The 26,455-nt window shown below is 41.2% G+C and overlaps 1 protein-coding gene across 1 annotated transcript in view; it reads left to right on the plus strand.

Annotated features, from left to right (window-relative positions):
• Positions 1 to 20,940, plus strand: part of PTPRN2 (protein tyrosine phosphatase receptor type N2) — a 665,321-nt gene extending 644,381 nt beyond the window's left edge. Inside the window, exons 23-24 of the mRNA XM_040589330.1 lie at positions 10,803 to 10,876; positions 16,220 to 20,940. Of these exons, the coding sequence (XP_040445264.1) occupies positions 10,803 to 10,876; positions 16,220 to 16,291 (146 nt within the window). The 3' untranslated portion in view covers positions 16,292 to 20,940. The remainder of the gene's footprint in view (positions 1 to 10,802; positions 10,877 to 16,219) is intronic.
• The last annotated feature ends 5,515 nt before the right edge of the window (positions 20,941 to 26,455 follow it).

A 26,455-nucleotide genomic window follows, 5' to 3' on the forward strand; every position in this document is an offset into this window, starting at 1 on the left:
GTTATAAGGCCGGTTTTTCAAATGAGCTGCATTTATGTATTGTAACTTTTATGTAATGAGTTACCCTGGAAACACAATTAGGCAAATAGTGCTCATTCTTGCAGCCTTTCCCAGCAGATAATTAATCACAGTGAGAGCTGGGCCCCCAGCTACATGCAAAAGTGTATAGGGAATGTGTAAGACAGTTTTTTATGGTCCAGCCTGTGATGCTTAGCGAACTCTCACGATTTAGAACAAGCTGTATAAAACAGTGTTTATTTCCTTCGCAAAACACATTTCTGATTTATAAAGCTTTAAAGCTTTTGGCACGTTATTGACACTGTGGAGTCATCGATTACTGGTTCATCAAATGAGGATAAAAATGTAGCATGTTCTACAAGCTTCTGTTGTGAAATGAATTAGTGACCACGGGGAAGGTGTTGGTTGCCTGGTGTATGTTGTATGGACTGCATTTTCAGATGGTTTCCTTTATGGCATCTAGAGATTTCAAACAAAAAGAAAACAAGTTATTAATGTAATTTCATTGGCTTCTTTCTTTTTTATATAGTTTAGTGGTCAGGGATTACTCTAAAAGAGACATATTTCATGAGTTATTTGCTGTTCTGGGATTTTATTGGAAAAGAATTGGGACTAAGAAAGTGTGGTTGTAAACAATCCTAATTATCCAGGGTTTGGGGCAAATGAATTGTGAAGACAGACTGATCAGACATGGGCTATTCCTTGGGAAAGGGAACACGAAGGGGGGTCCCCATAGAGTATTAGAAGACCTTGAAAGGAATGTATTGATGTCAGTAAGCAGCTTGAGATAGTCACTAATTTGAAAACAAGAAGTCATTGACTGAAACTAGGGAGGAGACAAGCAGATAAGGAATTTGGGCGGCATTTTTTCACACAATGGGTAGGTTAGAATATGGAAAAGTGAAAAAGCTGGTCATAGAAGTACTGTGCTATCGGTTTGAGAAGCAGCTAGACAAATGTTTGGAAAAGGAGGTTTATATACAGAGCAAAGAACTACTTTTTTTGTAGCTAATCTCATGCAGCAGTCCATAGAAGGATTTGAAGTATTTAATTGACCAGATGGTAGTCTTCTGGCTGTAAAGGCTACAATGTATGTATGACCTAACTGAAGTGTAATTATTCCACAGCTTCTATAGCTGGACCAGTTTAGTCACTTTTAAGGATAAACTTCATTAAAGAATGAATTCATCTTTTGTTTAGGTCACTGCATGTACTGTCTTGTGAAAGCATTGCCACCTACGTGCAACGTAAAATGAAAGTAATGTAAAATGTAGTTCTTACCATTTAATAGATTCATGTGGGTGAGCTACTTCTGTGTCCCCACTGAAGAAAATTCACATTTTCCAAAGGGGACTCCAAGAATTTTTAGGGCCAGCTGAGGCACGTTTTCAGAAATGTCATCTTTGCAAGCAGCATCTTAACTTTATTCATGTTTGATTCAGCATGTGGAGATGAACTGCCTTTTAGGTAATTTGCCAGTAGTTTCTGGAAGAGGTAGTAAAAGAAGGAAGTTGTGTAGAACTCTATGGGAGCTGATACTGGGGAACACCTTTAAGTAGGCAGTAGCAGCACATCCACAATTCTTGCTACATGTAGACTTTGTATGTTGTGTGTATGTGTGTGTGTGCATGCCTGTGTAAGTTGAATTTAGATGTGTGCACTGGTATTTTCTAGAGTGACAACAGGTGATTATGGGGTATCTTAACCTATATAGAATATAACTCATTAACTTCGATTTCTTGCATGTAGTAATTTAGGCATATTCCTTTTACTTTTAACTTGGGGGAGGATGGAGGAAATCCAGATGTAAAAGAGAAACAGTTTCTATACTGTATGGAATGTGATGTGACATATTCTCATGCACAGTGGAAGTGAGCAAGGACTGGTCCTCAAATTAGCATCCATTTGCATTCAGTTACAGTGAGTGGTTTCTGCATGTTTTTTCTCCATTGACAAAGGATATTAGCTTAAAAGCTGAAATGGCAGTAGTGAATTTCTATCCCTGCAAGACTGTTAAAATTAGTGTAACCTTAGAAGCATTATTTTGCTTTGGAATTTTTTTTTTAAATAGGCTGTATTCCATCTTCCATATCACCTTCCTTAGGATTGTGTACTGACAAAGCGGTATCACTTACATTTATAAATCTATGACATGCATTTTTCAAGTATTAATGTAAAATGTGTAAACAATAACACACAATGTATACTCTGTGTGTGTATGACTGTCACAATAATTTTCATTGCTTCATTTTCATTACTGTAAGTACTCCCTTCTTCATAGATATGCTTGCTTTGCCCATTGAGTTCTTTTGTTTTAATAAAGTAGTGAATTTTTAATTAGGGTCATTGTTAGGTGTATAAAAGCACTTACGTATTTTGTCTGAAATTACAGACAGTTCACTGATTCAGGTATGCATTGGGTCAGTCCCTAACTGCATACACACATGCACACAAATTTGTTCATCTCAGAGAGACAATAAGCTTTTAATGAAAATGCCAGCCTGAATACATTTCTCTTTTTTGTTATCTTTAAAAGTGTGTCCCTCACTAGGTTTTTGCTGACGCTTCTCTCTTTCCATGAAAAGCATCAAATGATCCTCCTGGCCAATAGCAGAACTCCAGCAGCTAGAGCAGCAGACATCTGGATAACTACAAATGAAAATCGCTTTTATTTTTGTAGGTTTTAGCTGTTGTTCAGCTCCCTTTTTTAACTCTAATATTTACAAGTGTTTTTATTTATTGGGCATTCAGACAATGTAAGTTGAAGGAAGAAAATACTCATTTCTTTGCAGCAGAGCACTGTATAAACAGCAGTTACTCTTACAGCACGTTTTTCACTTCCATGGCCTTCCCTACACAATACTGCAACTGGTTTATCTTTTCACTGTGGTTGCACGTAGCTTTTTCTTTTGTCTTTTCCATCAAAATTGCCAAACTGGGCAGGTGAGGGAAGAGGGGAAGGCAACAGACACAAAACACAGATCTCAAACACCATTGGATTTGGCAGATTCTAGCATTCGTGAGCCCGAAACTGCAGAGCAGAAACTCCGCTTTTTTCAGCCCAGGTTCATTCCAGCTAACTTCAGCCATATAAACCATCTAGCATTAAGCATCTCTCCTAACCTAGTTGTCCAGGTCTCCTCAGTCATCAATGGAGAACGATACGCACCTCTGGAGGGTAATTCTCAGGCAAATGAATTGCCCATCAGAGCTTCCCCTCTCTCTCAGCTGTTGGGAGAGAAGATGACTAACTCCGATTCGAACTTCAAGGATGGCTGGAGTAGATGAGATGAGGCTGGGCCTTTGAGACTGAGCTAGTTAGTAAATATTACCGGTATGCCATTAAAACTAATGGTCAGTGAAGAAGTGGTGTTACACTCCCCCTAGTTATGACCCTTTCTTCTTTAATCAGATTGAGTTTGCCCCTCATATGGTGTGATTAAATGTTTTGCTGCAACATTAAGTACTCAATGGGGCTAACACTTGCTGGAGCAGCTACCCGGGCCGTCCTTTAGAAGTTGCCAGTGGGAAGCTGGAGTCATCTAGGGCTTTAGGAGCACTGCAGATCTAATGGATATCTGCGCTACATCCAGCTAGCTTGGGCACTGGAAGCAGCATAGCTACGACAGCGTAATAGTCCATGAGTGCTGATTTACCCTCCTAACTCCCCAGGGAGCCTGCTCCTGTTTCTATAGACTGTCACAGCCAGCAGTATAGGTGGGCCCTTTTTGTGTGTTAAGCTCCTGGCAGACCTGGATCTAGTCATCGCCTGTCCTTCTCCAGCCGGAGCCTTCTGTCCTTGGATCTCCCAGCTCAGTTGTCTACCTCCTTTCTAAGGCAAAGCTAAACATGGAAAAGGGCCAGAAAATGTTGTACTAAACCCAAGAAAGCTTATTTGTCAGAGGCTTTACACGGGGAGGGAAGAAAGGCAGCATAAAGCCGCTGTGCGGAGTTTGCTTTGACCATGAAGCACTGCTTTTAGGCATGAGTCATGCAGTCATCACCCAAACATGAATAACACTTGTAGTCTTCCTAAACACAGACGCGCTGTGATGAGACAGCTCATTGTCCTTGCTGACACTGTGGTTTATGCCCTTAGTTTTTTTCACGTGTATTTTTGCTGTTTCGTAATATTACAAGTGATTCGTCCACAGCACTCCCGACTGCCTGCGAATCCTGCACCATGTATGACTCTGAGACTAAAGGGCTGCCGATCAGCAGCATCTTGCAAATAATAATTGGATCTTTTTCAGCTTGTAGCAACGGGAGTGGAAAGAACTGTATTCGGGACTCTTCCTTCGAGATTTTAACAAGCCAGTTTTTAATCTGACCTAACAAGTCCCTTTTGCCCTTCAAGGCCTAATTCAAAAATGTATACAATATAATAAATATAAAAAGATGCATCAAGCAGGTAATATCTGACTAGAATGAAACTGAATACTTACTGCTGCAAAAAGAGGCACTTGACAGGTCACTTCTGTATTCCCCTTAGTACTCCATTTTTTTCTGTTGGGATAAATGCTTACTCCCATACAGATCATCGTCATCTCCTTAAGGAGAAAATCTAACAGTGCTAATAATCCCACATTTACAACTGCTCAGCATGACTCCTACATCATATATCCAGCTTTGTGATCACTTTATGATGGAGGGGAACAGAAAGAGGGCTAAGGAAGGTGTGAAGGGTACTGGGGAGAAACAAAATAAGAGTATCTATCTAGGTCCTCGCCTCTCTGGTGTCCAAATACCTTGTAATCGTTAGTGGATTTGCCTTCATAACAACTTACTAGGTAGGAAAAAATGGTGTGTTTTATAAATGACGGTGTGAAACATAGGGTGAATTTAATGATTTAACCGAAGTGGTGCAGGAAGTCAGAGTCTCAGTCTGAAAGAGAATCTAAATGTGTCTAAACATAGCCCTCTAATGACCAAGCCATCCTTTAGAACTCACAGTAACAAATTCATAGCTGTTCTGCAGAGTTATAATCATATCTTTTTGAGCATATATGTCGGTAGATTTGAAAGTTGTTCCCAACTAGAAAAATCCTTTTTAATTTAATATTTATGAGTGATATGTATTTGTGAAACATTCACAAAGAAAACTCTTCAGTTTGGGTTATTCAAAAAGAAACCCCCCACAAATAACTTCTTTGATGAAGTATTTAAGAATCATTTTATTTTTATAAATATACAGAAAATTCAGAGCATCTAGCATCTAAAATATTCCTTTTAATACAGTGCTTTAATATAAAATTCTATCAGTCTCACAGAATCTACGCTGCAATTTTCATTAGTAATGAATAAAATAGGACTTTTGATTTTGCTTTCAATACAAGTATGTTCAAGCCTATTACATAAAAAATAAAATTTCAGTGCTTACTTTAATTAAGCCAAAATTTTCGTACATTTACTAACAAATGCTGATTGTTATTATAACTGAAAATAAAAACCGCAGCACGTTTTCAGGTGCAGAAGCTCTAGTTTGCTGAATCTGAAACCCACTTCTTAATGATATGCCTTCATTTTTTCTTCCCAGCTGATATATTAAAAGATGTTACACCTCTCGAGAAACTTTGTCTGTCCTATTCCTGTACCATCACAGTGACAGCAGCGCTGCTACAATCTGGAAGGGATTATCCTCCACAGGGTGTTTCTCATGTGTCTTGTGCTTACCAAAATAGGTCCCCTGCCATGTTTAGGGGGATGAGAAGAGACAGAAGTTTCCATTATTATAGTCATAAAACTAACATTAGGTAATTCATGATGGTTTTAAATAGTGGGAGCTGCTGGTCACCTCATGGAGCCTATTGCAGAATTTGGCTAGCTTGTTATTTATTGCAAGAGGAAGAGGGAATTCAACTTTTACCTATGTTTTTATGACATGCTGGATACTCCACTTACGCGACTATCTAAGGGCAAACACTTTAACCCCTTGAGATCTGCTAATCAGGAGCACCAGCTGTTAAGTGCCAGCGTGCATCCTGCATTGGTGCCTGCGGGGAGAGAAAGGGTTGCAAAGGATATGACCCTAAACTTCAGAAACCACTTCTCTCCTTGGGGGCAAAATATAATTCAGCTTGCGTCTTCTCTTGTTTTCTTTTAGTTTATCCAGTTAATGTTCCTGATGTGGGTTGCTGTGCACTTACTGTGAATGCTTCAAGCCTTTAGGAATATGATAGTTAATTACTGAAGTTAAAATCTGGCTTGCACTGGTGTGGAAGTGCTTTTGGAGGTATTTACTCAGCTAGCTCACTGAGCTGCTGAGGGCAGGGGGAAGGCTAGTAGTATCTAGCTCACAGTGAATTCTGCAAATGCATGTTCTGGTTAAAAAAAACACCACCGCACATTGCACAGTCATTTTTCACAATACTGCTGGTACAACATTAGCTCAGTCTCACACTAGGCTACATTCGTACATTCATTTAAAACAAGCAATGAAATCCATTGTGAAAAAGGAACCTGTCACAAGCACAAGCCAAATTTATTCCCTGCAGAGTAAAATACAGTCAAAAGGTGAAAAGGCAGTTCTTTATTCTTTAAATGCTTCCTCTTTTATCCCCCTCTTCATTTTCAGTAACCAGTAGCACTGTTAAGCAGACAGATAACGTACGTACTGGTGGGGAGAAAAGATAGAAAATATTGCCTTTTTGACATATTTTGTGTTCTTTTTTCCAATTGTCAGTGTTCTCCAGCCTAGTATTTTTAACGTTTCCCCTAGATTATTTGTTGTATGACAATAAATGTATGTGTCCATCTATTACTGGACTTCATAGTTTAGTAGCCTGAGCAAAACCACTTCCAATAATGGGATATCCTTAGAATCAGTGGATCAAGTTCTTCCAGCTTTTACTCTAAACCACTGCATCAAATTTAGTTTGTATGTGGGCTTTGCAGATACGCAATGCTTAAAATACCTTAGCAGCGTGTGAATATTTTGCAGCCATCTCAGTAAGAGCATGATTTGACCCTAATGTCCTTAGCTGCAATATCCCTCTCTCCCAATGTCATGTAGTATATGCTGTATTTTTTGTCACTTGAAATGGCTCAAAATCATAAATAAAGCATTATTGGGTACTATAGAATGTTATGGCATACTGTTGTATGCTCAGATTAAAGAGAAGGCCTCAGTGTGGTGAAGAACATGTTGAGTTTGTGTCAGGTTTCAACCAAATAATTCCAGAGTTGAAAACTCATGCTGCAAGTAGACACTGAGCTCCTCTCACCTGTGAAGGCAGGTTGCGTTCAGACCCCTCTTTGTGCCTTGAGAATCTCTTCGTTTGTCTGTCTGTGTCACCGGAGAACTTTCTACTATCGCACACATCAGTGGAAGTGAGCTGAATTTACATAATATAACAGCAATCTAGCGTAAGTTTGAATAGAAAAAAAGGCCTCATCACAAAAATGAGATTTAATAGTGGACTAGCAATATATATTTAAACTCATTTGTTTTAGGCACAATAAGGGAGTAGATGCAGAGTAAGTAGCAAAAGGGGGTTTGTTTATGTAGAGAGAAAACAAGTCATGCTGGCTTTATCCTGTGCCATTGATTTCATCCTTTTTCCTGTGAGTTTTCTTGTTCAAGATATTTTTCTTCCAAAACAGCTGCCTATCTTTGCAGCACTGAGTTTTGTTGGTCAGCCTCTCTAGGCACTTGGGTAGTTCCCATCACCATAGTATCAGAGGCATTCAAAAATGGAAAAAAGGGGGTAGCAAACTAATCTCTGCCTCTGACCCTCTGGTCTCTCAACAAGGCACGTGATTTGGGCAAAATCATACTCACTCTCCTTTTCCATTTAATTACCTATGGCTGTGGACATCAGAAGTGCTTGTGGGTGACATGCTGGGGGTCATGGTTGGGGGACAGCAATCAGTAAGAACTGATGTTTCAAGGACTTCCACTGGCAAAACACTTCAAAACAAGCTTTCCCTTAATCACATTGGCCCACTAGAACTGTTCCTGTGTTCCAGGGAAAGCATATGCTTTGGTGTTTCACAAAATCAGGATTTCATAACCAGGCATTGTTCATACTATTAGGCATGTCATTCCATTAATGATGATGAAAAAGCAAGCATCAGTTCACTAGTAAATGCCTGCAATCTGCATCACAGAAATGGAGGAATGAATTCTTTCAAAGGTAAGCTCAGAAGCCTGTCTGGCCATTAAAGTGTTATTAGGTCTTGTCATGAACCTTCTCCCTTTTTGACCTGAGGCTAAAGTGTTTTCAAATAAAGACTGTCCCTCACTGCAGGGGGGATGTACTCATTTGCAACCACAGGGAAGCCCACATGGCACTCAAGCCTGCCAGCTCCACTGGGGGATCTCCAGGTTCATCCTCGCAGCACACCGTGGAGGCCAGCTCAGGACTGTGGTTAACCTCATCCATGGCTGTTGGTGTCTTAAATTTTTCTCGTATCTTAATTTCTGAAGGAGAGAATGACTTTTACGCTGAGCCAGGATGCTACTGGGACATTCAAATTCCTGGTAATCTAATGAGGCCACAAGTAAGGCTGTTAAGTGTATACAGTACTCACACAGCTCTGCTCCCGTGGACATCTGTGGTGGAACAGGAAAATCCCACCTAATGGCAAATGCATGTGTGATACTAAGCACTGAAATGAGCTACCATGTTACACGAGTGCTAGGGTTTACAAAGAGTTTACCTTTACTGATGCTTTCCAGATGATCTGCCACTGCAAAACCCGCAACAGACTTAAGGTATAATTACTGTCCCTGTTAGCAGACTTTACAGCATATATGAGTATGTATTGCTTTACTCTGTTGTAAGGAGGTCTGAGGGTTTTTATTTTAAAATAAAACTTTCTATTTTTTCCAAAGCTCATCCCAGTAAATTCCTGTACAGTGCAGGGGGGCAGTGGAGGAAGCAAAAGCCATACAATGTCCCAACCCATGGTAATCATCAAAAATATCTGTCAGATACTTCTTTTAAATTGTCACTGTTATATTTACTGAATGAATTCATTCAATTTCTGATGCAGCTGAAGAACATATTTTCATCAATATGAACAATGTATTGCAAATCAGTTATTCTTGTAGAGCTGATGTTATTCTAAAATATCTTCTCATATCTTATATCAAAGGACACCAAATTAAATCGTTCACTATTAGTTGCTTTTCTGAATTTTTTTGTAAGATGATGCTGAGTTATCAAGCTGAGTTGGGTAAATGAGGAGGTGTATGATGTTTACATTGACATAAACGTAATTACAGTTAGACTCAAGCCCTTAAATTGCAAAAGTTGTAGGAAGAGTGGTAAGCATTGGGCCAAATCTTGTCCTGGGAGCTAAACAAGTATATGTTCTACATGTGTACAAGTTAGCTATTGCAGCAGCAGTGCTTTAGGTGCGTGGCCCACAAGTTAGGAACCAAGACCCGTGTGAAAAGTTGGGGAGATTTAAATACCTCAAGAAGGAAGTTCCAAATTGGCACAGGCTGGGCCAGGAGATTCCTAGGGCCAGGCAATGGGAAACAGCTGTCAAAGTTCTTATTGAAGGGCCACAGTTTTCTTTGGAGCACACCATTGTGTATCCTTTAAAACAGAGCAGATTTCAGAATTTTAGCTGATCCCTGTCCTTGATAAACCATCTAATGATGAAAGTGTATGTACAACAAAGGAGGGACCTGAGGTGTGCATCTTTCTAAGCTTCAGAAGCTGTGGACCCACATCTGCCCTTGGAGAATGCATGGACAACCAGGGCAGTAGGGGATAGGGGAACAGAGATGGGGCACTTGCACTTGGGCTGGGATGACCCTCTGCCCATCTGCCCGATGCTTTGGCACTGTGTGATGTTCCTGAAAGATGCAGAAAGGGAAGGATGCGAAGGAGCCAAACTCTGTAGCTGGAGTGTAGCTCCAAGGATTTCCAGTCAGTTTCTACTCATGAACTTCATACAGGAGGGACCAAAATCCGAATTTCCTCTCAATGCCTTCAAAAACAGGTTTCAAGTTAGGCAGTTGAGGAAAATGAGGAGAGTTGTTTTGAAATATCTTAAACCGGAGGAAATCGAGCAGGAAACCAGCATCCCTGATTTCCCCTTTGGTTCTCCAGGGTCTGGGCTATTTTAAAAAAGGTGAGAGGCACCAAGGACTTGCTTTGATCTCCACAGATCATGTCTTAAAAGAAAACACTCTCATTTGCACCAAGAAGGGAGCCGGGCCCTGCGGCAGTCAGGCTGTGCATGTCTATTTTCTGCATCCTGGTGCTGCTGATCACTACACAGCAGCGATGTCCAGACAGCCAAAGTATAACCTAAAGAAAATGCCATGGATTTGCTGGCTGAAAGAGTGATCATGCAGCAAGATGGTCTGGCACGTCCTGATCTAGGAAACCACAGACAGGTTTTCTGGATCTCAGCTGCAAATGACAAAAGTTCACCTAAATCTTGTTTTAACAGCGTAAATCTTTGTGTGGTTCAGGCCCTTGGTTCAGTGCATACTCTTAGAAGTGACAGAAGGGCACTCGGTGGCATTGCCACAACTGGCCCTTAGGTTCTGCAAAATGTATTCTGCTCTAGGTGCAGAGGCATTTTTAAGAATTTGTTTTTCTCTGGCTTTTCTTGAATTAATGTTAATAAAAGCTGCCCCAACCTCTTATTTTTCTATATGAACACAAAAATTGCAGCTGCCTGCCAAGTCTGCTGAGAGATGGATGTAATAATTTTCAATTGTACTGTTAGCCCAAAGGGAACCCGATAGCAAGAGATTGACAGATGCAGCATGGATTATCTTGTGCTCTGAACTCAGCCCAATTTGTGGTTTGTTGCAGGTGCTAAAGAGATTGATATTGCTGCTACCCTGGAGCACTTGAGGGACCAGAGACCAGGCATGGTCCAGACAAAGGTACTGTCAATAAATCCACTGGGATTTTAAATACATTAAAGGTCTTTCACAGTAGTTGTTTTCATGACAGAAGAGAGAGGGTATGACCTAATTTAACGCAGGTCGCTTGCTGATTACTCTGTTTGGCTCCCTACCAACTGAGGTTTATTTATGCTGAAGATTTATCTAGGCTACTTTCTTTGGTGTTTACTGCTCCTTCTTGTAACATCTCCAGCATCTATCTTGATTACCATATATGAAAGGCAGTCAAGACAACAATCTATAGCCTACTAAAGAAAATGTGCATTTGAAAGAATGTTCTTGCTTTCATCCTGAAATATGGATTATTTTCTTAGAGTATCTGTTCATAACTGTGAATGCAGTATTTTTTTAAAAGCTTCAAGTTATTAAAGAGAATGTAACTGCTGATTTGATTTTTTTTGTGGAAAAAAATATTTACAATTAAAGGAAATAGGGTTTTATAGGAAATTGTGTCATTTTTAGTATCTTTGAACAGAAGAGCTTACATCTTGCATAAATCCATGTCCTTTATGGGTGTAGCATGGTAATTATACTTGTACCCTTTGGTAAGGTGAGTATCTTGCTCTATATTTCCGGACAGTTGTAATAGTTTTGACACGATGTAAAACTTTTAAAGATAGCTGATGGTGTGATTGTAGTCCCTTAAATTAGAAATGAAACTTTCTATTATTAACAATTTCAGTGATGTATGGAATTATATTTGGGGGTATTTGCTGCAAGTTAAGAGCTGCAAGTATGACAATAAACAAAATCGTTCATGGCATGGAGACAAAATAAATCTGTATATGACGATGTAAGTATCGAATGAGAGTTACAGCCCCAAACTGAGTAGCAAGAGCAATGTGGCAGCACTCTGTCTTGGCCAGGCTGAAACTGATAGGAGAGTCTGCAGCATTTATGGAGTTGAAATTGCTGAGGGACGAAGGTGAAATAAATGTGTTGCAGGAATCATTGGTTCATAACTTTTCTTGAATGTCTTCATAATCATTTTATCTTTCCACTAATACTAGGAGAAGTGGTGCTGGAGAACAGTTGGGAGGACATTTAGTTATTATTTACAAATAGACTAAGTGCATGAAAAATAAAGATGAGCCAGTCAAAGCTAACTAATCTTTATCTCCATGCAGGACATCGCACTGCACAAATCTTTCTTCTGCTTTGATTATTCAGACTGGAAGAAAAATGCACATAGCACACAGTACCCAATGTCACATATATTTACTCTGAGGGAACATGCAAGTCCTGTAAATGCATACAAAATACGTGGCAGCTCTGCAAAAATATAGAGCTCAGATTCCAGTTTCCCTCTAAGGGCAGAGAAATTACAGCTTGTTGCCTTCAACAAAAGAAAAAACATAGCTCCAGAACCAAAGAATGAGTTTATGTGAACAACTTTTCTTACTTAACTCAGAAATAGTTACTCAAGTCCCATGAAAATCTCACTCAAGATGTGTTTTTCCCCTTCGGCCATTTATCTGGAAGAGCTCCAGAAAAGAAATGTATCCTGTGTTTTCATCCAGGATGAAAAATTTTCTCAGGATATTGCTTATCTCTCCTCTTGCTCCTTCTTCCATCATTGTCATTTTCTCAAAACCACCCAAATCACTTATTCAAGCTAATGTGTTGCAAATTATAAATATCTGGTTACATGCTAGCAATGCAGAATCCCCAGAGAATTTTTCTGATGGATTTAAACAAACCCCTGTGCTCTCCCAACTGAATACAAATGAGGAATATTAGACTCTTGGAGTAATTTAAAACGATGGATTAAAAGTCAGGTTAGAAATGCCAATTACAGAATATCCCTAGGCAAAATAAACACCAACTTACTTCAGCAATGTTATTGTGTTTCCAGCAGGCAGCGCTCCACATTTTCAATAGGCATGTGAAAGATTTGTTTGCAACATTTTGTCTTCTGGAAGGGATCTTTAATTCAAAGGCACTGTATATAAATAAATGGTAATGAAATTATCATAACGACATTCTACATTTCTGAGAAGCATAATAAGAGGGCTTGTGGTTTTGTGGGGGTTTTTTTTTGCAGGGGAATCATAAAATAGAATTGATATGCCACATGTGAGAGGAAAAAGTAATGAAGGCAGAAGTGCATTCTGTGTGATGGGAGGAATATATATTTCCTTTTTTTCTCTCTTCTCCTTTATCTTTCCTCTTGTAATCTGTAATAATTAGCTAAGGTTCTTTCATGTATGCTACGTGTACTCTGTTTGTTTTCTTAGGAATTTTTATTTGTAGACTTAATGAAACATAGCTTATTATTTTTTATTAAATATATTCTTGTCACCTCTGTGTTATATATGGACTGAGTCCACAAAATGCCTGTCCGGCTCTGTTTTCTAGGCAAAGCTAGACGTTAAAATTTATCTCCAGTCAGTCTTGTATAGGCAAATGTCATATGTGAATGACAGTGTGGCTGTACAAAACAACAAACTGAGCTCCTTGAAAAATTTCTGAAATTAATTTGCTTTAACTGTGGTTGTTCTCATGGAAAAGTGCAGAAGGTGTGTCAAGGCTTTTCTTTGGAGGGTGGTGATACACATCGGTGGAAGCTGCACTATCTGTGTTTCACCTGTGCATATTATGCAGTAGGAAGGAAAGGGAAAAGCTGCACCATCGCAGAAAGACCATGTCCTCACGTATCTCATGTGTCTGCTCTGCTGTCCCCTTTACTGCAGTGTTTGGCAGTCAGTGTTGAGCTTTGGCTGTAAAGATTATGCTTTGTAAGTGGTTTTGCCTCAGTAATTTAAGATCACACCTAATGTTCGCTGGTGGGATCCACCAAACTTGCCTCAAAATCCATACTGAACTTTGGAGTTCATCTTGATCAGTCTGTCAATCTTCCAGGGGAGACAGACTTTTCCTCAGGCAATGCAGTGATACCCTGTGCTCACAGGAGGGGTTCCCCACCGTGAGGGGCAAAGACACTCGCAGGTCAGAGGGCTGACAGATATTCACAATAAGGTGAACACATCTTGGAACAACAAGGTTAAAGGGCAGATTTGCTCAGTGAATAACTTCAGAGTAATAGGAGTTGTTTTCGCCAATGGGACTAATATCAATGTATTGTAGTCCCTGATCTTACAAACTTTTCCTGACTATGAAAAAATCAGATGAAGAGCACATTAGGTAGCCTCTTTACCATGGGCAGCACCAGTTTCTTCCGAACTGACACCCACATCTTGGAAGAGGCATCTGCACATCTCTGAAACTTGGATGCATCACCATGTCAACCCCATAGTGCTCAGATCAGCCTCTTCTGCTGTTGTGCTCCCCATGCTCCAAGGACTGGCAGCAGTGGGGACCAACTCTCCCACTCATATCTGAACACCAGCGTCCCGGGAGCATCTGCTTCACCCTGCTGCTACCAGCCCCAGCACAAGGGTCTCCAACCCTGCCAAGGTTCTTTTTCCTGGAGGCAAGCACTTCTCATGCGTAAGCCTGAATTTCCTTTTTCCTTCCAAATTCCAAATTTCCAAATTCCCTTGCAAATTTCCAAGTTTTTTGAGCTAGTACAAGCACCTGGTTTGGTTCTGGCACAGCATGTCCAGATGAATGCCCTCTCTGCCTCCCCTGCCCTCCAGCTCCTCTCACACATTCAGTGTACTCCAGTTAAAGTACAACCGATGCTCCCGGGTGGCCACCAGCATTTCCAGTCTTTTCTTTAATTGCAGAGACCTTGTGGAGTGTAGGGAGGCATAGGCAGGCATAGACACCATTTTCTGTGCCTAACGAGGATGAGTCCTACTCTTTAGGGTGAATTGATGTCTGATTAAAAGCTATTGGCTGCAGTCCAGGAAATGTACAAGGATGCTGCTTTGACAGCACCAAGCAGACAGCAAAATTCTTGAATGTCAGTGTCTCTGAGAAATTATTCTGAGCTTTGTTCTTCTTTTCTGCTCAGGAACTGTGCCCTTCATTGCTTCTTTCTGAGGCATCTCCACATGAGAGATGACTCTGCAGTGGGGTAAGAGAAGGCAGAGGAGACTGGCACTGAATTGCAGGAATTAGAAGTCAGCTGCCTTTCTGAACTCTGAGTTGCACATTTGTAGTTTGTTCTTTCATCCTTCCTGTAGATTTCTGCAGGAAGGTGAAACACTTGGAAAACAAATGCTGTTTAGTCCAGTAACCACCGCTGCTGCTTACATGCCTGCAGCCGTCCCACACAGCCTCTGGCAGTGCAAACTGAGGGGCTTCAGGTACCTACCAGACCACCAGTTTTCTAACTGGAAACACAGACAGTATCCCAGCAGTGATCTCAGGATGCTTTGCAGGGTGCGTCTCTGACCTTCATTCTCAAAGTCAATTCTTCAGCAGCTCTTGAGCCCAGCTGGCTTAACCCACTGGAGTACTTACAGAAAATCCAGAAACATCTTCACAGTCCTTGTCTGGTATCCTTGATCTGCCGCTATTCTGAGTAAACTGTCCACATATCTTTTTTCATCTGAAAAGTCATAAATGCCAAATCATCCTGTCAGATATTTCAGTAAGCTAAATTTCTGGGAAAAATTACTTGCCTAGAAAATATAACACCTGTTAACCTTGAGGAAGTAAAACTTGTCATCCTTCCATAGAACTATACTGTTCAGGAGCGTGTTAGGGTTGCACTTAGAAGAGGTGGCCATACATGGCTATGTCCTTCCCATTTCTGCCAACCCAGCACAGAAGCCTGTCAGTAATTTTGGTTTTATGCTTACAGTAAATTAATAGCAGGGAAAAGCTATCCCAGGTATTTCTTAAATAGGAGTGGGCTAAACATCATTAGGCGATTTGTAGGTACGGAAAGGCTGTTAAAAAGGGAGACTGAGCAAGAGCAATAACAGGCAAACCAAAAAGCAGATACTGTTCTATATAATAGATATAAGGTGAGGAGGTATTTATTCTAACTGATTTCACCTAGAAACAGTCCTGAGAAAAGCCAAAGGCTCTGCTTTGCAGCATCTCACCTATTTCATATCTCAATTATGTTAACGAGTTTCCATCTCTGTGTCAGAAGGAAGTGGCTGGCGATCAACTACTCCCAAACCCTTCTGACCACGCAATTGCAATACATCATTGTGTCCCAATAGCTTAGTTTCTGCTACCAACATTTTTCTCCATTAAAATGACTCCAGCTTCAAGATGCTGTCAAACATGTTATATGGCATCAATAATCCCAGAACATTTTGTTCCTTTCCGTTGCAGTCTACAGTTCATCCTGCATATTCATATTTTTAACAATGTCTTGAGGATTCTCGGCTGCAGAATAGTACGCTTTGGAAAGTGTTTTGTTTTATTATTCAGAGTATGTGTTTGTTCTTTCCGCAGGAGCAGTTTGAGTTTGCTTTGACAGCGGTTGCAGAGGAAGTGAATGCAATACTCAAGGCACTTCCCCAGTGAGCAGCTCAGTCTCCCGAAGGTTCCCGCAGGATCCGTCCCTCATTTTCCTCATCCTCAGTCCCTGTGAATGTTCTTGGAAACCGTGACCTGACCTTAACTGTGTATCTTCTGTTGTAACCACATAGTGATAGGGTCCTTAAAAACTCCTTTAGCTGGTAAAAGTTCAACAGTTAAAAATGTGTATTCTGTTTTTTGGGGTTTTAAACAAATTTTTAAAAGTACATCGAAGCCTCGGATTAAGTGACAGAACAATCCATCAAATGCCTTTCACATCCTCAAAGCCCTGAATGTCAGTCACACTTTGAAAGCACACATTCATGTTCTTAATAGCAAATATACAGTATTGTGGGTAATTAGTGCAGTCAATATAGTCTCAGAAAACAGTGTTCTGTTATATTTCGTAACTTCTCAAAAGCTGAATGAGGCAGGGGGAGCTGAAGAGTATGGTGATTGTTCCTATACAATGCCAAGCTAGAGCATGAAACAGTGCTGAGGGTGTGAGTAAACACAGGTCCAGGCTCAGGCAAAGAGAGCTTGCACCTCCTCATGCTGGGCTTCGGCAAGCAAATGTTTTCTTAACTGTTGTTTACTTTTCAGCTTTGTGCCGTGAATGGAAGAAAATCTGAACTATAAGTAAATAGGCCTGCACAGTTGTTGCAACTGGGGATAACAAGTTGGTCACATTAATGGGAAGCCAGGGGATAAGGAGCACAACTCTGACGTGTACCTACCACTGACAGTGGAAAGGAGAGCATAGACTCACCTCGGGTGATGGGGAAAGGCCCTGGCAGCAGTCAGGCAAATGTCCAGAGCTGTTACGGAAACAGATTGTTGATGTTATGGGATTACTGAGGAAGAAAATGAGACTTTCCTCTTTATATTTTTGCATTTCCCTCTGTAAAACTGTGCTGTGCCATCCTTTGTAGCCAGGAAAATATATTTCTGTAAAAGCCTGGCTGAAGGAGAAATCTCCAGTCTGCGTTTTATGATCCTCATCGAGTTTGTCTGATCCAGACGTTTGTTGCACCTTTCTGCAGAGGCTCTGCTCACTCCTTGTTCTGAATGATACCTATTTTAATTAACCATTAAGGGATAAAGAAGCACACAGGTTGAATTTCAGAGATTCTTGTGTTCACAAAATCCTAATGCCCACTGTTGCAAAGTAATGCTAAAATATGTCCAGAAACAGTTTGGTTTTGCAATCTTGCTTATGTGAATTCACAGGTTTAGTTGTGGTACTCTTGTGAAGGAATTTCCATTATTGATAAAAAGTACACTGATACGTTTGAATGAAGGGTCTGGGAGTAAAATTCTACAAGTTACCTAAGTGATCTAGGCTTTTAATTTCATTTTCAAAACTGAATATGTGGACGCTTTTTTATGCTATCCTACATCTCCATGATTTAAGAATGTGGGGTGCTTTTTTTCCAAAAATCTTAACAGTGTTGTGGGCTTGAAACCATATTAGGTTAATCATTTGAATTTAGCACTGGGAAGTATGTAGTTTAATTTAATTTGGGAAGGGGAAGCTTTTACAAACTTCTAATCAGTGAAATGTTAGAACAGTATCACAGATTTTTGCTGACACAGAGGTAACAGGCATCTATCGAAATCAACCATGTTGCAATTTTGTGTTGTAGGTGTGGATATTGGTGATTTCTTCTTTTTAGCAATTAAAGAGTTATTAAAAAAAAAAAAAAAAAAAAAAAAAAGCAGAACTCCTGTTACTTTTTGCCATACGTTTTTGTATGCTTTACTTGGTATGTGCTGTTGCTTAATTCATGCATTCCGTTACTATAGCAGTACAGAGCAGTTACTACAGATGCCATCATCCTCTTAAGTACACATACTGTACATTAAGCCACATGTTTATTTTATGGCCTAAGCATTTTAGAGCTTTCCTAGCAATAACTAAAAAACTAATGGAGTATAAATGAGAAAATTGCCTTTTTCATTTGATAATTTAGGTTTAGCAGGATTCTTTTATTACTTTAGCTAACACAAAATTGCAGATCCGGGCAGATGAGATCAGTTCGAGCAGTATCAGCAAGTGTTTGAAGTAGATTTACTGTGAGCCATGTACTGCAGTTTTCTGAAAATACAGGTAGTTATATCCAAACAAACTGTCCAAAGAATCAAAAATTAGGGCATCCTAAGCCAAGCCCTCTGATTACCAGGTAGAATTATTTCCCTGTGCAAGACGCTGTGCCATTACCTGCTGCCAACGGGCTGATGGGTTTTTAGCACAGATTTCTGCCCTGGGATTCATTAGCGTTTGCCTTGTGACTGTCCCTGTTCATACCACAAACAGGGCTGACGAGCCTCTCGTTCGCACTTCAGGAATATTTTTTAATTGTTCTTTTGCAAATATTTGCATTTCATAATAGCAATTTCAGGGTAATCCCTATTAATTCACAAGCAGCTGAGTGTACGACTTAAATATTGCTCTTCATGCTTCGGAGTTTATTTAGCGTAGATTAGAGGGCATTAATCTTCCCCAAGGCTAATGGGGCAGGGATGTATTGTTTTATTCATACTTGTAGACCAGTTTACACAACAGAAAGATGCAGTCTTACTCAGAGGGTTAGAGTATCTCCCACTGAATGTCATTGACAATCCTGTTATTTCAGCCATTTTTTGTACAGTTCTTCCACAAAGAGGTGCCAGGCTTGTTCTGTTGACTGTAAACTATCACACAGAGTATTTCGTCTGTGCAGGTGGTATACTGTTCACACCTCTCAATAAACGCCCTGCTTCTGGGGGTGATAATCTTCTGCAGGGCCTAATAGGGAAATGCAGGTTTCAGTTGCACCAGGGCAATCCGGAGGGGTTTGACAGGCCGTTTCCTGGGAAGATGCCAAAGCCATGGATGAAGCCACAGAGATGGATTTCTCATGCAGGGCAGGTATTTCTTTACCCTTTTCACTGCAGTTAACTTAATCCTGGTGATTTCATGAAGGATGTTGTTCAGGCCAGCCACAGCCACTTGCACTGGACATGGGTCCTGCTCCATGTTCACTGGCAGGTGGAGCTGAGCTTCTTCCTGGAAGCCAGGATCACCTGAGAGCCCAGAGTCAAATGAGACCCACTGTCTTTCCCTGTCCAATATTCTGCTTGATCTTTAGTAAACTCATTGCGATTGAAGCTTGGGATGGTGCCTGATCCATAGCCATAAACAGCATGTGTTTAAAATTGACCATCCTCATGTTCTTGATGAAGACAAATTGAATCTACAAGTGCTTGTGTGGTTGAATCTTTAAATGCCATTTAAAGGGGGGAGCTGCGGGAGGGTGATTTAACTCCAGTGCTCACAGTTTCCTTCCTTGCTGGTCAAAGCCTGCGGCAGAGGAGAAAACTCTCTTTTTCCACAGGCACGGCAGTGTGCACAGCTGCTGGCCACGAGCAGGGCAGCGAGCTGGCCAGACCCTGCGCTGACATAGTCACAGTGCAGATGCGAGGGACAGGGAGGTGGCTGTCAGCAGCACTGATATAGTTCATGGGACTCTCTCCAGCCTTTGCCCCTCCCATGCCGTGGGCTGGAATTTAGGGGGATGGAGGGGCAGGACAGCACCATTCCCCAAACCCCAGGTCCTTGAGGTTCAGCCCTAGACACAGTGAAGACAGCGTGGGATTTGCTGTTGGCTTCACGTGTTTCAGGTGTGAGCTCCAACCATTGCTGTTGACCACCATCTGGGGGACCTGGTGCAGCCCGGGGAACATCCAGTGGAAGTCCTTGGCAAGTGCAAAGGCCAAGAATGAATTTCAGCAGAAAATCCCATATCCAGATCTCAATCCAGTAGCAAAACAAGCAAGATTATTTTTATAGATGCTACTAAAATATGAAGTATTTTAAAATATTTTTAAAATCTATGCCAATGACTAAACCTTGTTCCTGTCTCTAGCGTGCATGCAGAACCAATCTCCATCCATCCCCAGGGGAATGACAGCTATAGTACCTGGAAGGAGTTCATGCTTTATTATTCAAGTGGAACATTAATAAAACCCAGCCCACTTCATAATTTCCAGAATAGTAATTAATTAAAAAAACTGTTTATTGGAATAGAAAACAAGTATTTGATTAGCTTTGTTACAGAACAATAGCTCTCCTAATTTTTATTCTGCATATTTTATTCTTTCTTTAGAAAATTCTCTTAAGAAGCAGTTGAGATAATTCGCTTTTTAAAACTGTACAGTTTCTATGGTTTTGCTTTTTAAATGAGAGTACACTTTGTAGATTTGATTATTATATTTTTCTGTTGAGATTACATTGGGCATTACAAAAGCATTTCCCACCACAGTGAAAAGAAAGCTATCCTGTTGGTTTATTGTAATAGAAAAGAAAAAAAAACTAAAACAAAATTGCAGAGCTGTGGCATACTCAATCCAATTAGAGCATGACTCTTTACTACTCTTCATTTACCACATTAGAAATAAAATAAAGTTACACCAGCAAGATTTCATTTGAAGCTGTTCTTGCATGCTGTTTGTACTGTATTTGATGGCATAATATTGTTTTGTTTACAACCTTTTCTTTCTTGTCATTCTATTATATTCTTTATATGTATATAGTTTAAAAAAAAAGATTATACAAAGTATTTTGTTCTACCTCTGTAAAAATCATATTTGTGAATAAAGTCACGTTGTCTGTGGAGTACGGTATTGTGAATACAGCATTAACAGCTGGTGCTTTGCTTTTATTTGGGGGGTGGGAGTGGTACCTCCGTCTGTTGCTGGAGAGCTGGATTGTGACTACCCGAGGTGGGCTCAGGGGGCTGACGGAGAGGGCACAGACACCTGCTGACAGCTTAGAGGTGCACGTTTAATCTGCTCGGAGCAGAAGTCATTGCAGCCGCCCCTGGCTGGGCTGTGTGGCTGTGGTGGTGCAGCTTCCAGGATTCTGATCAAGGCAGACTCTTGTGTTCAGACCAGAATGTGAAGCAGGCAAAAAAATGACTAAATTACAGTGACCCTCCTTGTATAACCGGGAAGTGAAAAAATTGGCCTGTACTGTGTGTCACAGAGTGTACCAGTTAATAAACGGAGTAAGTGATGCCCTCTTTCAGGAAAAATAAAGGCAGGAAAATGGTTTCGGGGAGGGAAGGCTGGTGGTTCAGCATCACATAATGGGTGGTACAGACTGCCCAAGAATGTATAGTTTTTAAATAGTAGCTGTATTCACAGAAGGATTTGAACGGGTGATGGAAAATACTCACTGTTATATTAAATAAGGTTAAGAGGAATAAAGTCTAAGGTTCCTACAAAAGCACAGCATAAAATAACCATTCTTTTCCCTGGAGGATAGGAAGTAATTTTCCCATAAGCACTGCCCGTTACATGAAGGTTTATATTTTTCCATGAAATATCTATTGTTAGCTGTTATCAGAGGCAGTCTTTGGGATTAGACAGCCCTGGTATGGCAATTTTCATGGTCCTATATTGTGTGTTAAAATTTCACTTGTGTTTTGAAGAAGACTTAAAATAGTGCTGCTTACCTGGAAATCACTAGAAAAATGTAAATAGAGAGGTAGAAAACATCCTGGTCCAGGTCACTCCCTTCCCATCAGAAGAATCACATTTTACATTCTTTAACCTTGTTTAAGTAGTTGTGCATTTTAATATCTATGCCTTGCTCAGTGTAAGAAGGTGACTTTCATCTTGGAAGTGGCATATATGCACCATTACCACTATTTTCCTAGTGGTGTAATTTAGGAGGTCTTTCATCTCCAAGATAGCTTTCTGAAGCCTCTGGTAACATCAGATAGAGGACAAAAAGAGAAATGTATTTAACTATATAACTATTGGAGCATTATGTATCTTCTAGGCCAAACACGAAAGCCATCAGCTGCTCATACGTCGATTCATGCAGCCAGCACTTGCTTTGCTTCATGCTACACAGATACACGCGGCTCTCCAGTGCTCTGACTGCATGACAGCGTCTCAGCTGCTGCTAGGGGCATTACTTTGGTGGCAGTGTTCTTGGTTTGTATTTTTGGCTTTAGCTCATTATCTGGGTACTGGCTTCTGGTAGGGCTTGGGAAGGAGCTGGGTGTATGAGCCTGGAGCATGCCTAGCACACCCGAACATTCCTGTTGCACAGCCCGTGCTGTGGTAACACACTTCCTCTGAGCATGAGCTGAGCATGAGCAGGGAGACAGCACCCAGCAAAGGGGATGAGGAGGAAAGAGCTGCCCATCTGCTGCCCTGCTTGGTGCCAGCACGAAAGGGAGAGACTCGTTTCTGCAGCTCCTAGCTGAACCACTGCAGCCCCTCACACGGTGTAAAACCCAGTTCAAGTTGCCCAAAGTTCCTGGGGGTTTCATTTTTAAAACTTGTAAAGTTCAGTGCGGATGAGATTGGTGCTTCTGTTTTGCATGGTGGACAAATACAAAGAACCGCGCACCCAGCGGGAGGGGTAAGTATGCTGTGTTTATTCTTGGTTTAGTGACAGGACCAGCACACCGTGTGCTTGAAACAACCAAATCCTTGGGGAAATTCTTACTGCAGTGGAGTTAAGCCAAAAATTAATTTCCTCCCTTGAGAATGCACCAGTTATCCCACACACAGAAGTAAATCAACAACACCAAAAAAAGGGTCTGCATGGACGTCCATCCTGGGAGACACAGACTTAAGCTAAGTTTTGGGCTATATGGCTCATATATTGCCCTGCACCAGATTTTTCCCTGCAGGAGCTTTGGTCACAGTTCTCAAAGATACAGAAATGTGTTAGTCTGTTATTTCCAGCAGATGTTCGAGGTGGGATTCATCTTGACCAACCTCTGAGCAGCTTTTGCATGGACTTCTGCAGACTAGCAACTCATCATAAGGTTCCTTGGTAGTCAGTGAAGGAAAACGAGCATTTTTAGGCTGTGATTTATCTGATCTAGTTTAGATGTCTGCTTTACCATAAGGTGATTCATCCTATTCACCCCATACCTTGAAAGGGGGAGTTTCAAAATTTAACTGTTACGTAGAAAAGCATTTCCTTTTGATATTGTAAACCCATTCCCTCATAACTGGGTTGAATCACTTGTGAGAAAAAGGGAAGTGTAGAGGAATGAAGGCAGGTTAATTAACACTGATAATATACAGCTGGGGGCTGGCTTCAGGGGCGGTGGGTTGGCTGATGTGGACAATGTGCAGCTGTGGCCGGTTCCTGCTGAGTAGTTAAATAGCTCTAAGGGGGATGGAAGAGGAGCCCTGGAGGAAGAGAGACCTGAAAGAAGGAGAGGAAAGTGCCCTGGGTGGAGGAGAGACAAGAAGAGGCCCCAGGAGAAGCAGGGTGGACTGGCCTGAAGAGGATGGAGAAACTGTGCAGATGGTAGGTGAACTTTTGAAACCTTGTGGGGCATTGGTGGCTGTGCTGGGGCGAGGTGGGGGAACTGCTTTTTGAAGTTAACCTGGTATGGGATGGTGAAAGCCTTGTTGCAGCCAGCTAGTTTTGATAGTGCTGCAACAGGGAAGTAATTTCTGATTTTATGGACATACTTATTCTATTCCTCCTCAGTTCTTCCTGTTCCACACTGAAGACTTGTTTCTCCTTGCAGAAGTTGTCCCCTGCCTTTGGTCACCTTTGCTACCTTTCATCTTATCTTGTCCATTACTGTTTCTACTGTGTGTGCCCTGAGGTGCACAGGGGCCAGGCTGCAGCCTACTGTCAAGTAGTGTAGTTCTATATTTTTTCCTTTTCTTTGGAATTTCTAACACTCCAGTGCCCTTCTCCACTGCTGAGCACAGAGCTGGCGCTCAAACCACCTTCGTCCACAGCGATACCAAATCCTTTTCTTCAGGGCAATAGCTTGCCTGGAGGTCATCTTTCTGTCTTTATTGTTAGGGATGTGTATTTCGTGATGTGCATTACTTTGTGTGTCATCAATGATTCCATCTGCCATCTTCACAGTTCTGCATTATCGCAAGGTTTCTCCATGACACTTCATGGTTAAATTATGTTTGTTTTTATGACCCTACATAACGTGTTATTCACACTCTGCTGCCTTGCAATCACCTCTTCCTTGTTGGGGAACCACTACCACTGCAAAAACTGTCTCTTCCCTCACAACCTGTTTCTTATCTCTTAATCACTCATTAAGCTTCAAAAAACTTCCCCCTAATCCAATGGCAGCTCAGTTTCTGTAAGAATCTTTCATGGGACAGCCTTTGCCAAAAGCTTTTAAAGGAAGCCAAATACAAAATATCAAGTAAATCACCCACATCAATGTAATCACTGATTCCTTCAAAGCCTCTTAGTAGGCTTTTCAGACATGACCTCCCCCTGCAAAAGCCATGGTCATGTTGCTCATCCCTCTGCTTTATGCCATCAGTTATGTGGGATCTAGACAAGAAGGGGTGGATGCAGCTTACAGAGTAAGATACTTACTAAAATAGCTTAGGTATCCTTTCAAAGTCAGTGGAGAGCTACTGAATGGTCTTTAAAGTGGAGTTCTGCAGCTCAGATAGTGCAAACACACACACACACCCAATACAGCACATTGCTCAGGGTCATCTCCAGACAAGTTTCAAGTGTCTCCAGAGATGCAGATTCCTCTGCATCCTCTCTGTTAAAAGTATCTTTTCAAGACCTAACTGAAGTTTCCCTTGATGCAGACTGATTACTAATCAGCTTCCCAAAAGGACACACCTACAATTGGACATATAAATCCCTCTCTAGGCTGCACCAACAAGGTTGTAATTTACTGTAGTGGACACTTGGGCATGTAGCGCACATGGAAGCATTTATATTTAAGTGTCTTAATCCACGAGCTGAATCCTATCCTCTGGGCAGGATTCAGTGCTTGTTTGTCACTGCAGATGCTGTGAGTATCCTGCCTAGCCTCTGGCACTCATGCCACATGGCTGGGACCAAAGTCTTGTGTTTTCTTTGCCAGCCCTGTGCTGGTGGCTTAAATCTCCTGAGGTGCCTCACATGACTTTGGATACCTGTATTCAGGGAACTGACTCCCACATCGTGTGCCTACTAGTTGGATTCTACAGCTTCTACCAAAATTCAAGGTATGGGAGGGAATTTCACAGGGCAGTAGTGTCCCAGGAGTAACTCGCCACTCCCAAACTGGCAGCACAGTTTGAAACCCCTCATTATGCCAGTCTGAACATCTATCGGTACTGGATTCCAGGTAGGGCTATAACTTCAGCAGCAGATAGCATTGCTTGAGCATACGCCAAGCCTGGGCAGGAGGTGCTGTGGTGACCACAGCAGGGCATAACTGGAGAGTAGCCTTGGTGCTGGGTAGTGCTTAGTGGTTTTGTGTGCCTCACAGCCAGTGACACTTGTGTGGGAGCATAGGCACTGTTGCTTTCCAGCACAAGAGGGGGAAAAAAGGGAAAAATGGCCAAAAACATGGTATTTAGACTTTTGAGTTCATGTAAAAAAAAATAGTGAACAGCAGTGTTCTAGTAGCACTTGTTTCTAAATGTGGCATCCATTTCCTTCACGCAGGAAATCTGCTCCATTTTCCAGCAGATTTCATTTGTGTTGTCCAAGTCAGAAATGTTTGTTCCTGCGCACAGATATTACGATAGAGTGAGAATGAGCAAGACCAGTTCTTGCGGTGTTACTGATGCTACACCTAATCTGTTGGGCAGAAGCCAAAGTGGACCCACAGCTTTGCAATCCTGATAAAAGCATTGCCGAGGCTGAAAAGAAGCTCTTGTAAGTGGCTGAAGGGGAAAAACAAACCACCACTTTTTCCAAAATTACCTTTTGATTATTTATAGATTTGTTTCCATGAACAGGAATACACATGTCTTTTTGAAAAGGGAGGTTAATTTAACATCTGGTGTGTTTAGCCATGCATGGTTGAAGGAGCTGGGTAAGTGACCTGACTCAGAGATGTTCCTTACAGAACAGAAGGTCTTTAGCATTGATTTTTTTTATCTGTTCTACTGCTCATTCTAAGAGCCTGCATTTTTATTTTTTAAAAAAAATAAGGTATTATAGAAGGTGAAGTAACAAGTTGGGATCTATTAAGATTAGTCTGAAAAGAATTGCAGTTATGCCCGTTGCATGCACTTCCATTGTAAGGACCCACAAAACAGGCAACCAGACCAAGTTGTGCTCCTAAGCAGTTAGATAGGATCTGGCATTCTGTACAGCTGTAGCACTGAATGCTGAGCCCTTTGGAGAAACCCTTAGGTTATGTCTGTTATGTT

This window comes from Falco naumanni, chromosome 4, assembly GCF_017639655.2.
Source record: "Falco naumanni isolate bFalNau1 chromosome 4, bFalNau1.pat, whole genome shotgun sequence".
NCBI classification, from domain to species: domain Eukaryota; kingdom Metazoa; phylum Chordata; class Aves; order Falconiformes; family Falconidae; genus Falco; species Falco naumanni.